This window comes from Lethenteron reissneri, chromosome 4, assembly GCF_015708825.2.
Source record: "Lethenteron reissneri isolate LAM-NWPU_2019-01 chromosome 4, ASM1570882v1, whole genome shotgun sequence".
In the NCBI taxonomy this organism is placed as follows: domain Eukaryota; kingdom Metazoa; phylum Chordata; class Hyperoartia; order Petromyzontiformes; family Petromyzontidae; genus Lethenteron; species Lethenteron reissneri.
The window spans coordinates 8559225-8573519 of NC_083782.1; the positions used below are offsets into that span (position 1 = coordinate 8559225).

The 14295-nt window shown below is 51.1% G+C and overlaps 1 protein-coding gene across 1 annotated transcript; it reads left to right on the top strand.

Annotated features, from left to right (window-relative positions):
• The first annotated feature begins 527 nt into the window (after window positions 1-527).
• On the top strand, window positions 528-5664 carry LOC133350172 (zinc finger protein 883-like). Its single transcript, XM_061564236.1, has 2 exons — window positions 528-1366; window positions 2485-5664. Exons 1-2 carry the CDS (start codon window positions 1091-1093, stop codon window positions 3658-3660), a joined length of 1452 nt encoding a protein of 483 aa, XP_061420220.1. The 5' UTR covers window positions 528-1090; the 3' UTR covers window positions 3661-5664.
• The last annotated feature ends 8631 nt before the right edge of the window (window positions 5665-14295 follow it).

The following is a 14295-nucleotide window of genomic DNA, read 5'->3' on the forward strand; positions in this document are numbered from 1 at the left end:
CGATCCCATTAACAGCGACCCCACTCCCCTAATCCACGATCCCATTAACCGCGATCCCATTAACAGCAGCCCCACTCCCCTAATCCACGATCCCATTAACCGCGATCCCATTAACAGCAATCCCACTCCCCTAATCCACGATCCCATTAACCGCGATCCCATTAACAGCGACCCCACTCCCCTAATCCACGATCCCATTAACCGCGATCCCATTAACAGCAGCCCCACTCCCCTAATCCACGATCCCATTAACCGCGATCCCATTAACAGCGACCCCACTCCCCTAATCCACCATCCCATTAACCGCGATCCCATTAACAGCGACCCCACTCCCCTAATCCACGATCCCATTAACCGTGATTCCATTAACAGCAACCCCACTCCCCTAATCTGCGATCCCATTAACCGTGATCCCATTAACCGTGATCCCATTAACAGCCCCACTCCCCTAATCCGCGATCCAATTAACCGCGATCCCATTAACAGCAGCCCCACTCCCCTAATCCGCGATCCCATTAACCGCGATCCCATTAACCGCGATCCCATTAACAGCGACCCCACTCCCCTAATCCACGATCCCATTAACCGTGATTCCATTAACAGCAACCCCACTCCCCTAATCTGCGATCCCATTAACCGTGATCCCATTAACCGTGATCCCATTAACAGCCCCACTCCCCTAATCCGCGATCCAATTAACCGCGATCCCATTAACAGCAGCCCCACTCCCCTAATCCGCGATCCCATTAACCGCGATCCCATTAACCGCGATCCCATTAACAGCAACCCCACTCCCCTAATCCGCGATCCCATTAACCGCGATCCCTTTGAAGAGAACTAAATTCGTATTGTGGCCACGCGCATCCACGATGTCCACATCTCCTCTCTTCCCACGTTGAGTCCATCGTGACACTGGACTCCATCATCATCAGCAGGACGAACCGTGACCCCCCCCTCACCAGCATTCCACGCATCTCGATTCCCTGCCACTCAGTCTCGATCCCGTTATCTGCACACCCATCATCTTCGCCGATTGGTGACCCCCCCCCCGTGTATCCGCTCTCCGTGTCCGCACTCACCGCTTCTGCCCATGGAGCCTCTGTCTGTGCAGCAGGAGATGCAGGAGAAGGCCGAGGCACCTGCTACCGTGGAATTCGAGTCCCGGGGCTCTGCAGTGGTGGCTTCAGGCCCTTTGCCGTGCGATTTCGCGGTGGCGCGGGCCGAGCTGATGGCATGCGGCGAGTGCCGCAAGGAGTTTGCGAACAAGCGCTCGCTGCGTGCCCACGCCAAGCGAATGCACGCGACCCAGCGGCCCTACCCGTGCCAGGTGTGCGGCAAGGGCTTCATGAAGCCCTCCACGCTCAGGGTACGTCTGCACGCACTTCACTGCGCACTCGTTCACACACACAGTACCCTTTGAACTGGTGCGAAAAAATTCCTTGTATGAAGGTGTCAGTTTTTGTAGCAGTTGAAAGGGTAAAAAGCTACTACTATATTTTGCCACTGGTAAAGGAGTAAAGTACGCTGTTTTTGAGTTTTATTATTATTATTTTATTATTTCCGTTCTACGTGACTTTACCGAAAGAACCAAGAAGATGAATCCCTGCAGTCACGAAAGCTTTAAATCGAAATGTCTTTGAGTTGTACGCCTTTTGGCGTCATCTGGTCCAACACCAATGGAGACTAGGCTCTAAGAAAAGCTGTCTCGGGTGTGGACCAATCAAATTCAAGGACAGTGCATATCATTATCATCATCAGAGTTGTTTCTTTTTGTTTGCATTTTGACTGCTTGTGTTGTGGTTATTGCGAACATGCCTTGTATAAAGGTGTCAGTTTTTGTACCAGTTTAAAGGGTAAAAACCTACTACTATATTTTGCCACTGGTAAGGAGATGTCTCATAGTGTACACACAGAGTGATTGCCACCAATGAACCACAGTGCCTTGACGATGTCGGCGAAGGAGCAGAAACCATCATCGCGCAAAAACTCGCAGCGGCTTCTGGCTGGCCATCGAACAAAGACGGTCAACGCGTTGCGCGCTTTCGGATGCGGTTCTGCGTCCGTCTGGAACGCTCTTCCCAATATTGGGAAGCCGCTGGAGCAATGCACTTGTTTAAATCATCGTCTAGATTGAAAACTAATTCAATTAGAACAGCTTTTATTGAATTTTGATTTAAAGCTTTCGTGACTGCAGGGATTCATATTCTTGGTTCTTTCGGTAAAGTCACGTAGAAGGGAAATAATAAAATAATAAAAATATTAAAATTCTCACGACGTTTCAACTGCAACACAAGCAATCATCAGGTGATTTTATTGAGTTTGTTGTCCTTTCCCCGCACCTCCGATTACCACGGTCGCTACGTACGGTGCGAATGAAGTTCGTCACGCATGTACACATTGGTGGAGACGAGTACACTGCAGTAATTTTTACGAAACGTCATCTCGTCACCCCGGTTTGTGACCCCTTCCTCTCGTCCCGCCCAGGAGCACGAGCAGACGCACTCGGGCGTGCGCCCCTTCGCCTGCGAGCTCTGCGGCCTCCGCTTCCTGCTCAAGCACCACCTCGGGGCGCACGCGGCCACGCACGCGGCCGCCCGCCCGCACGTCTGCGCCGCCTGCGGCCTGGCCTTCGCGCTGGCCGCCGGCCTGCGCAAGCACCGGCGCGTGCACACGGGCGAGCGCCCGCACGCCTGCGAGCTGTGCGACCGGCGCTTCGCCCTCGCCGGCACCCTGCGCGCGCACCGGCGGACGCACGCCGACGGCGCCGCCCCCGCCTCCGTTTCGCCGGAAAAACTCCACATGTGCGAGGAGTGCGGCAAGTTGTTCGCCGACGCGGGGCGCCTGCGGCAGCACCGGCGCGTGCACACCGGGGAGAAGCCGTTCGAGTGCGCCGAGTGCGGGCGCCGGTTTTCCCGACAGGCCTACCTCCGCAGGCACCGGCCTACGCACGCCGTCGCCGCCCCCCCCCCCACGCCGCCGGCGCCGCCGCCGCCGTGCGGGGCCTGCGCCGCTTTGCCCGACCCGCGCCCTCCCTGCCGGCACGGCCGCGCGAGGGAGCGCCGGCACGCCTGCGAGCGGTGCGGAGAGCGCTTCTTCCTGCCGCACCACCTGCGGGCGCACCGGCGCGTGCACACCGGGGAGAAGCCGCACGAGTGCGAACGCTGCGGCCGCCGCTTCTCCGGCCGCCACCACCTGGACGCTCACCGGCGCACACACACTGGCGAGCGGCCTCACATCTGCACCGAGTGCGGTCGGGCGTTCGCGCAGCCCGCCGGTCTCGCCAAGCACCGGCGCGCGCACGCCGGGGAGAAGCCGTTCGAGTGCGCCGAGTGCCGGCGCCGGTTCGCCAGCCGGCACCACCTGGCGGAGCACGCGCTCACGCACGCCGGCGGGAAGCCGTTCGCGTGCGCCGACTGCGGGAACGTGTACGCACAGAGCAGCGGCCTCCGCAAACACCGGCGCCAGCACTTGGCCGGCGGCGTCGGCACGCGGCCGTTTCTGTGCGACGAGTGCGGCTTGGCGTTCGGCAGGCGCGCCGCCCTCCTGCGCCACCAGGAGGGACACCGCCACGGAGACGCGGGGAAGGCGCCGGCGGGCACGGTGGCGCTGGAGGCCGTGGGAGATGTTCTCGACGGCGGTCCCGGCGATACGCGGCCGTGAATCGGCGGACGTCGGGGTCGTGGGGAGAGTCGGGTTCTGGTGGGGTTGGGGAATTTTGCAGAGATTGGGTTGTGTGGTGTTGGACTCTGAAGCTGCGTGGCTGTGTAGTAGCCCTTCGACGGCAAGTACCACGATGGGCTCACTGCTGTCATGGATCAAAACTTCGATGAAAAGCTTTCGTGACTACAGGGATTCATATTCTTGGTTCTTTCGGTAAAGTCATGTAGAAGGAAAATAATAAAATAATACAAATATAAAAACAATAAAAATTCTCACGACATTTCGACTGAAACACAAGCAATCGTCATCAGCTGTGAAATACACAGCCACTTTTTTCAAAATTTCTTGCTGTGGATTTCACACCTGATGATGATTGCTTGTGTTGCAGTCGAAACGTGAGAATTTTTATTTTTTTAATATTTATTTTATTTTATTATTTCCCTTCTACGTGACTTTACCGAAAGAACCAATCAAAACTTGTTTTCCATATTCTTAGGCTTTTTCGGTAAAGTCACGTAGGTAAAACATTTTAATTCATAAAAATAAAATAAAAATCACGACGTTTCGGAGGCAACACAAGCTTCCGTCTTCAGGTGGAAGTCACCTACGTGACTTTACCGAAAAAACTTAAGAATATTAATCCTTGCAGTCACGAAAGCTTCAAATCTAGAATTGTTTTCCATACCCATCATTAACACTGCCTTGTATCATGAATGTGGGTGGAGGAGGAGTCTGTGCCACAGTCGTTAGCGCATTGCTTTGTAAACACGGCGATCTGCATTAGATTCCCGGACACGGCTAACATCAAAGTACTGGGCAAACTCCTGCTTGTTCATACTGCAGCTGCTAGAGTTCTTACACCACATACACCATTCCATGAGCACATTGCACCAGCCCTCCTATATCCATTGGCTACAAGTCAAAATCCGAGTGGATTTAAAGGTATTGCTATTAACCGACAAGGCTTTAAAAGGGCTCACCACACATCACTTGCAGGAACTATTACATTTATATATTCCATCAAGGTCCTTAATCTCTTCTGATCTCCAGCTGATCAGTGTTCCCATGTCTACAGGTTGAGCTCTTTGGGCGATCGGTGCTTTTGTTAGCGTGGCAGCAAGCCACGGAACGCCTCGCCGCTTGAAATCAGGGCTATCAGAGTCGGTAGATATATTTCAGTCTGCTTGAAAACCGCATCTCTTTCAAGTGGCCCTTCCCTCTTTAGTGTGGTCGGTTGCCCAGGATCTCTTTTTTTTTCCTGCCTTTCATGTATTGCACATTGAGATCCTAGGATGGAATGCCCATGAAACATTTTAATTCTTATTATCAGTGGCAAGCGATATCTGTACCGGTCCTGGCCGCCCCTTCATAACCCGCAATCGACTAGCGTGGTGAAATATATATTTTAAAATTGTATTCTCACCAATGCATTCAAAGATGTTTTTCATTAGTTTTGAGTGTTCTAGCCACGGGCACGTTCCCTCCCTTGGGCTGCCCTTTCCATGGTGCGTCTCGACCACCGGACATCGTCGGAGCCAGTGCGCAGCAGCGGGATGCTGGCCAGGCCATGAGAGATGACGCAGCTTTGGGGACCACTTAATCCGACGGTGGATAAGATCATGGCTGATGATGGTGATAAACACATTCCTCCTGCGGAGGGAGCTGGTAGGAACGTTGGGTTGCTCGGTCAGTGGCCAGGGTCAAAGGCGGCATGGTGTATTTCCGCAAATATGGCCGACTGTGAGGGCGGGCACAAGCCGGCGTGAGGAGGTTAAACGTTGAGTTTTATAAGGGCACCACGGGGTGACCAGCCCCTCTCCACCCAGCCCCACCCCTCCCACCCCCCCACCCAGCCCCACCCTCCCCACCCAGCCCCACCCTCCCTACCCAGCCCCTCCCTGCACGACGGACGGACACAATAATCCCCTGTGGGCTGGTGGAACCAGTGGGTTCCTACCAGTATGAATCCCCTTTGTAATAAAGATCAGTGTTGTTGTGTACATTAACACGCTGTGGTGGTAATGTGCCGGCATAAGGTGGTACGCCATGCCGACGTCCCTCACAACACCAAACACCTACGAATCATCTCAACCCATGGCACCGCCTGGGCTCTGTCCCTTGACCTGCCAGCAAGCCTTCGGCACTACACGTGGCCTCAGTGCACCTAACCTGGCACAAACGCCGCGGTGACGTCACAGCCACTGGGTGGCGATGGTGGCTCTTGAGTGAGTGTGTGTGTGTCTCTGTGTGAGTCTATGGGTCTCTATGTGAGTCTATGGGTCTCTGTGAGTCTATGGGTATTTGTGTGAGTATGGGTCTGAGTCAATGGGTTTGCGTGAGTATGGGTCTCTGTGTGAGTCTATTGGTATCTGTGTGTGAGTCTATGGGTCTCTATGTGAGTCTATGGGTCTGTGTGTGAGGCTATGGGTCTCTATGTGAGTCTATGGGTCTCTGTGTGAGTCTATGGGTCTGTGTGAGTCTATTGGTCTCTGTGTGAGTCTATGGGTCTCTGTGTGAGGCTATGGGTTTCCGTGTGAGTCTGGGTATTTGTGTGAGTATGGGTCTGAGTCAATGGGTTTGCGTGAGTATGGGTCTCTGTGTGAGTCTATTGGTATCTGTGTGTGAGTCTATGGGTCTCTATGTGAGTCTATGGGTCTGTGTGTGAGGCTATGGGTCTCTATGTGAGTCTATGGGTCTCTGTGTGAGTCTATGGGTCTGTGTGAGTCTATTGGTCTCTGTGTGAGTCTATGGGTCTCTGTGTGAGGCTATGGGTTTCCGTGTGAGTCTGGGTATTTGTGTGAGTATGGGTCTCTGAGTCAATGGGTTTGCGTGAGTATGGGTCTCTGTGTGTGAGTCTGTGAGTCTCTGGGTCTCTGTGTGAGTCTATGGGTCTCTGTGAGTATTTGTGGGTCTCTATGTGAGCCTATGGGTCTCTGTGTGAGGCTATGGGTCTCCACGTGAGTCTATGGGTCTCTGTGTGAGTCTGTTTCTGTGCGAGTCTGGGTCTATGTGAGTCTATGGGTCTTGTGTGAGTCTGGGTCTGTGCGAGTCTGGGTCTATGTGAGTCTATGGGTCTCTGTGTGAGGCTATTGGTCTCTGTGTGAGTCTGGGTCTGTGCGAGTCTGGGTCTATGTGAGTCTATGGGTCTCTGTGTGTGTCTATTCGTCTCTGTGGCCACCCGGTTTAATCACACAGCCGGGGTCAGCGGTGTCTCACCCGCCCTGCCATGGAAGAGTAACGCTCATCGCAGGTTTCGCGCCCGTTTCGAATCGATTTCCACGGGCGAAGCAGATAACAATCCTCACTCCCACACTCGTCGTCTGATGTGCTCGTTAAGGGAAGTGGTTTAATGATCGGTGCCGAGGCGTGGTCACCGAGATCAATGTTGCTCTGCTCGGGGCTGCCCCGCGTGTGGGTACAAGCGCAGCCCTGCAATGTCTCACACCACTGCTGACAAAAGGGCCTTCCTTTCCAGGGAGCTCGTCCCCCTCTCTTGAAGGTTTTTTGGCCGTTTCTTCCACGCTGACGTCCCGGAAGAGGTGTGAGTACCCACAATTCACCCCTCCACACGTGACCTGCCAATCTTAGAGTGTGGTGAACCCACCTGGGTGGACAGAGGCAGTGGACGGGTTTGAGAAACGTGCTCCAGACGGCACGTCGTGTGATAATCTCTGCGGGTGTTACACCCCGCAGTAATAACCAGGGCGGCCGCTGTAATCGAACCGTGCCCCGCTGCGTCCCGCTGCGCTCGTTTGTAAATATCGGGCAGTTCACCAGCATTGATTCAAGTAAGCCAGAGTTTGCTGATGAGACATTGAATATCGAAACCGGCCCAGATTGTTGCTTGCGTTGGACCAATTCTGCAAAATGTGTGCACTCCCATTCGGCCGCGTGGCTGATGAGATGTGTAATCCATGCTGTCAGGCACTTCTCATTAGTTGAGTGATTTGGCATCGGAATGTTTTACATCAGCCTGACATTTACATTTCGATAAGGCGACGGCGCAGTGCAAACACTGGTTGTTCAATTGCTCTGAGTTGCCACGTGTCTGGATGACCAATTGCAATTAGCTCAGGGTAAACGATCTTTCTATTCGTTTCGATTTCAACAGACAACTTCCCCGCGCCGTGTCAATCACGGCGGTTTGTTTTACCATACTTCACCACGCTGGTCAGTGGAGGTTGATGGAAGGTGGTGGGGGGGTGAGGGTTCAGTATCTGCTCGAGTGCGACGCGCCACTGACGTGAGCCGTGGCCGGGAATCGAACTCGGGTCGCCAGGTTCAGAGTGCGGTGCGCTAACCGCTGCGCCACCGCTCCCCGCACCCACAAGCAAAGCAAGTATGGCGCACCATCTGTTCACATCATGCTCTTCGGTTTTTTCGGTTAAGTCACGTAGGTAAAAATAAATAATAAAATAGAAATAATAGAAATAAAAATTAGAAATCACGACGTTTCGGAGGCAACACAAGTCTCCGTCATCAGGTGGGACCGTCACAGCTAAAATTACTGTAACCAGGTTACACTGAGACTTCGTCGTGATTTATAATTTGTATTTCTATTATTTCTATTATTTTAAATCTCGCTGTGACGGTCGCACCTGATGACGGAGACTTGTGTTGCCTCCGAAACGTCGTGATTTAAAAAAAATATTTCTACACTATGGGGACCTCATTTGCCAGTAAAAATATGATAATTGGTTCTTTACCCTTCTATCTGGCAACAAAACTGACACCTTTTTGCAAGGAGTCATGTTTGCATAGACCGCAATACCTGCAGTCATAAATACAAACAAAAGACATAACTCTGATAATGTGCACTGTCCTTGAAGTTGATTGGTCCACACCCGAGACAGCTTTCCTTCGAGCCTAGTTCCATATGGGACTAGGCTCGAAGGAAAGCTGTCTCGGGTGTGGACCAATCAACTTCAAGGACAGTGCACATTATCAGAGTTATGTCTTTTGTTTGTATTTATGACTGCAGGTATTGCGGTCTATGCAAACATGACTCCTTGCAAAAAGGTGTCAGTTTTGTTGCCAGATAGAAGGGTAAAGAACCAATTATCAAAAATATTTCTATTATTATTTATATTATTTTTTATTTTTACCTACGTGACTTTACCGAAAAATCCTAAGAGTATGAATCCTTGCAGTCACGAAAGCTTTAAATCTAGCATGTTCGCATCATCTTTGCACAGCCTCAACTATTCTCGCATGATTGTATCGCTGTGCAATCGTCGTCCTCGCCAGCCATGGTCAATCCACCACTGGATGAAGGCCTCCGCAAGCCACCGCCACCTCTCACGACCTGAGCCAAATGTTAAATAGCCCAAAGAAATGTTGCTGGTCTCTGGGGTGAGCCTCCTGAATAATGGAACGGAATTTATTTTAAAAAAAAAGACGCGTGCTGGATTAATCGAGCCCCGCAAGGTGTTCCACTTTGCCACCCAAATACAAACCTCACACAGACTCGCATGAAGAGTCATAGATTCACGTGGAGACCGATACGTAGAGAGACCCATTGACGAGGCTCACACCCATAGCAAGGCGTCGGCAAAGTACCCTTTTTAAATCCTTTATATTAAGTTCACTGGCTTGCTTGCTTGCGCGCTTACGACCGTGCAAATCTTTCGGTCGTTTTTTAACCCACTTCCCGTGATCCAATCGAGCTGACATTTTGCACACAGACTCGTTGTGCGTGACAATTTATTTTCGTGAAAAAATTTCCAAAATTTTCTACTTTATAGGAAATTTTTTTTCATATTTAATTTAAAATACCAATGTGATAAAAATGAAACTCTTACTCAAGAAAAACAGAAATGAATAATAAAATAAAACCGATGCCACGCATATAAAGGATTTATAGTGAAAACTTTGTTTTTAACGGGTTAATTTTTTACCGGGTAAAAGGGGTAAAGGTAAAGGTGTCGACATGCCAAGCGGTAAGGGTAAAGGGTAGGGTAAAAGGTAGGCTCGTTGCTTTTTACCTGTTACCTTACCTGCTAAAGGGTAAAAGGTAGGGTAGAGTGATTGTATTGTGGTAAGGTAAAAGGTAGGGTAAAGGTAGGCTCGTTTTTTACACTTTTACCTTACCTTGCCGAGACCTACCCATAGCCTCACATGGAGTGGTGTTGCATGGTTTACGCGGGGCCTGGTACCTCCTGCCATAGGAATGTGGAATTTCCACCACTGGCTCTGGACTGTAAAGCAATACATGAGCAGGACATCGTTTTGACTTCCATTCATATGTCCTAACGAGTGGTTGTAATGGAACCCGTTTGGCTTTGCTGCTGTGCAGAGCGGGGGGGGGGGGGGCTTTGTGGAGGTCTAAGCCCTTTGGGCTCTCCGCTCGCCAATTTCGTTTACCAAATGTCTGAGAAACCTCAGTGAGTGATGTATTTGAGGCCAGTGCCCCGTTCCGAATTGGGGATAACGCCTCTAAGGGAGACAGTGAGCGAGTGGGCACCGATCTGGACAAACACCACAACGCTCCTGTACTCGCTCACGGCGATGGTGGGGTGGGTGGGGGGAGACAGAATTGGAATTGCAAATTAAAATCGACTTGAAAACAGAGAGAGAGAAATTAACACGCGTCCCGGTTCGCAGATGTGAAATCCCTCTTTCCTCCTGAAATGTTAACGCCGTTCCCATTGAATGAGATCTGGCACTGGGCCAGGTTATTTGCCACGAAGAACGGCCGATGCCTGCAACGTCGCCTATTGTATATATTATACGTTTCACTTGGTAAAGGCACGCTGATGTCATTGACGAATATGGCGTTGTTTTAGTTGTGGTTGCACACCCCCTCTTTCAAAGGTCTGGTCAGCATGGAAGAGTAGGCCAAATACCCTCTCGAGTGGCTTTCTAGAGCTCCCTCTAATTAAGCTCGCACTTGCAGGGTTTGCGCCTGTACCCTTTTAATCCACTGCTGGATGAGGGCCTCCTCACGCCGTTCGGGTCGTGGGGGAATGTTTCATCATACTTCACCATCCCTGGCTGATGCGGGTTGGTGAAGGTGGCGAAGGAGCATAGTCGTAGAGTCCAACAATTGATTGGGCTGCACCGCCCTCTGCCGACAGCTGTCACGCCACGCGTCTTGATTGGGCCATCCTCGACGGTAAATTTGGCGTGAGCACGTGGCCGGGCAGAGCCAGTCCCACCGTGTCGGTGAACTCATTCAGACTGCAGAAGGAAATCCGATGAGCTATGAAGCTCTTTTCCAGCCCCCTCCCCAGACTTGCTGACGATGGGACACGGGGTTAGAAGGTCAGAACGATATAAATAAAATATTTAAAAATACTTTAAAAAAAACACATTTTAATGAAATGTACTGCCTGAGCTGCCCTTACCCCTGCCCCTTTCCCCCATCGCCCCTCCCCTCCTTCCACATCCCCCGCCCCTCGGCGTGGCTCCATGAGGCTTGCCGTGACGTCAGGGACCACGTGGTGATTTACAGACAACAACGTGAGTTGAGCGTGGACAATTAGAGCCGTAAATAATTGTTAAAAAAATATTTTTAATTTTCAATGATAGAATATAGTATTGTCATCATTATGACATAGTTATACCAAGTTTGCAGTCGATAGGACATTGGGAATACGGTTAAAATTGAGTTACAAGATTTTTTGATACGACAACACATCCAGTAAGTTAAATAAAAGCGTGTAAAAAGTTTTAAATATGTTTAGGATTTTTGTTTTTGTGATAGAATATCGTGTTGTCATCAGTATGACATAAATATACCAAGTTTGCAGTCGATAGCACATTGGGAAGTGTGTAAAAATTGAGTTACAAGATTTCTTTTTTTAAATCCTTTATATTAAGTTCACTTGCTTGCGCGCTTACGACCGTGCAAATCTTTCGGTCGTTTTTTAACCCACTTCCCGTGATCCAATCGAGCTGACATTTTGCACACAGACTCGTTGTGCGTGACAATGTATTTTCGTGAAAATGTTTTTTCCAAAATTTGACACTTTTTAGGAAATAATAAATTATATTTAATTACCAATTGCTTAATGGTGGCAGCCATTCATCTGACCCATAGGGTGGCAGCCATCTCAAGCCAGAGGACGAGAGGACTCTAGCCGCCACGCATATAAAGGATTTATAGTGAAAAACTTTGTTTTTACGGGTACATTTTTTGAGGATACAACAGACGAAGTGAGTTATAAAATAATAATAATAAAAAAGCGTGTAAAAAGCGTGTAATCACAATAATAAAAACGCTTCGGTCAAATGATCGCGGGCATACCCATGGCTGTCAACCCATCCGGTTTACCCCGCGTTCTTGTGCAGAGGAATTGAGCATTCAGGGCCATGCGTCTTACAGCCGCCGTTTCAATCCGGGAGAACATTAATCATATTTATTGTCTTATCTGTTTGTGTTTCTCCCTCGTGATGGGGCATTGTAGGATGAACGTTGAGATGTATAGGGGCACGGGGTGACCAATACGATCTAAATTGGTCTGTGATAAGGTAGGCAATGATAAGGGGTTGACAGGTATGTAGTGGTGTAGTGTATTGTGTAGTGTATAGTGTAGTGTATATAGTAGTGTATAGTGTAGTGTATAGGATGAACGTCGAGATTTAAAGGGGCACGGGGTGACCAATAAGATCTGAATTGATCAGTAATACGCTAGGCAATGATAAGGGGTTGTGACAGGTATGAGTTCCTGAGCAGTTTCACGCACCAGCACGACGTTTCGGGCAACTATCCTGCATATAGCACGTGGATAGAGTGGATTTACATTTAAGGTTTGGATGTTGTGCTTGTTCATAGCACGTCGGCCTGTGAAATGTTTCCTAATGATTTAAAGCTTTCGTGACTGCAGGGATTCATCATCAAACATAATAAAATAAAATGTTTTTTTTATTATTTCCCTTCTACGTGACTTTACCAAAAGAACCAAGATGTGTTTCCTAATGAGTCGTTTTAAAAATAAAATGTTTTATTTTTATTATTTTATTATTTCCCTTCTACGTGACTTTACCGACAGAACCAAGAAGATGTTTCCTAATGAGTCGTTTAAATTTTTTTTTTGAAATATTAATGCAAAAGTTCGCCTAACTATTCATATGCAAATGTGTATCTGAAGTCGCCTATCCGATTGGTCAATGGCTTCTGAATCGATTCGTCATTAAATGGCAGCAATGATATCGATTGATTAACAAGGCATGATCGATTCCTCGTACAATACGGGTGCATGCCGTCGTCTCGTCAGTATTTGCAAAGGACAACCATTTGGCCGCCGAATCATTTATAATCGATCTCGAGTTCGCTCGTCAAAATACTCGATATCCTTTACGTTAATTTTTAAAAAAAACAATGCGTTGCTTCTATTAATTATCGTGACGCGTGCTACTTAACGTTGTGGCTATTTCAATTTCCGGATAGTCATACATGTTTAAAATCAATGCATGACGTACATCGATTCCACATATATCGATTACCACGTCTTTAGTTTCCACCTTGATCGATTCAATCTTCATCTATTCCATCTTCATCGATTCCACGTCTTTAGATTCAACCTTTATGGATCGATTCTATCTTCATCGATGCCATATTTTTCTAATTCCATTGTTATCGATTTCACCTCTTATCGATTCCACCGCCCTCGTTAACCCCCCCCCCCACCCCCCGCGCGGCCGCGCCTCACTCTGATTGGCCACTCTTCTCCGCCAATAGAACGCCGTCTTAGTCCGAGGCGCGCCGGTCTCCACCAATCGTGCGTCGTCTTACTTCGCGGGGGTGGGGGGAGGCGTTTGGCGGGGCGGGGGGAGGGGTTTGGGGGGGGTGGGGGGAGGGGTTTGGGGGGTGGGGGGAGGGGTTTGGGGGGAGGGGTTTGGGGGGAGGGGTTTGGGGGGGTGGGGGAGGGGGGAGGGGTTTGGGGGGGTGGGGGGAGGGGTTTGGGGGGAGGGGTTTGGGGGGGTGGGAGGAGGGGTTTGGGGGGGTGGGGGGAGGGGTTTGGGGGGTGGGGGGAGGGGTTTGGGGGGGTGGGGGGAGGGGTTTGGGGGGGTGGGGTTTGGGGGGTTGGAGGAGGGGTTTGGGGGGAGTGGGGGGAGGGGTTTGGGGGGAGGGGTTTGGGGGGTTGGAGGAGGGGTTTGGGGGGAGTGGGGGGAGGGGTTTGGGGGGGAGGGGTTTGGGGGAGGGGTTTGGGGGGGTGGGGGAGGGGTTTGGGGGGTGGGGGAGGGGTTTGGGGGGGAGGGGTTTGGGGGGAGGGGTTTGGGGGGGTGGGGGAGGGGTTTGAAGGGTGGGGGGAGGGGTTTGGGGGGGAGGGGTTTGGGGGGAGGGGTTTGGGGGGGTGGGGGGAGGGGTTTGGGGGGTGGGGGGAGGGGTTTGGGGGAGGGGTTTGGGGGGAGGGGTTTGGGGGGGTGGGGGGAGGGGTTTGGGGGGGTGGGGGGAGGGGTTTGGGGGTTGGGGGGAGGGGTTTGGGGGGAGGGGTTTGGGGGGGTGGGGGGAGGGGTTTGGGGGGGTGGGGGGAGGGGTTTGGGGGTTGGGGGGAGGGGTTTGGGGGGTGGGGGGAGGGGTTTGGGGGGTGGGGGAGGGGTTTGGCGGGGTGGGGGGAGGGGTTTGGGGGTTGGGGGGAGGGGTTTGGGGGGTGGGGGGAGGGGTTTGGGGGGTGGGGGGAGGGGTTTGAG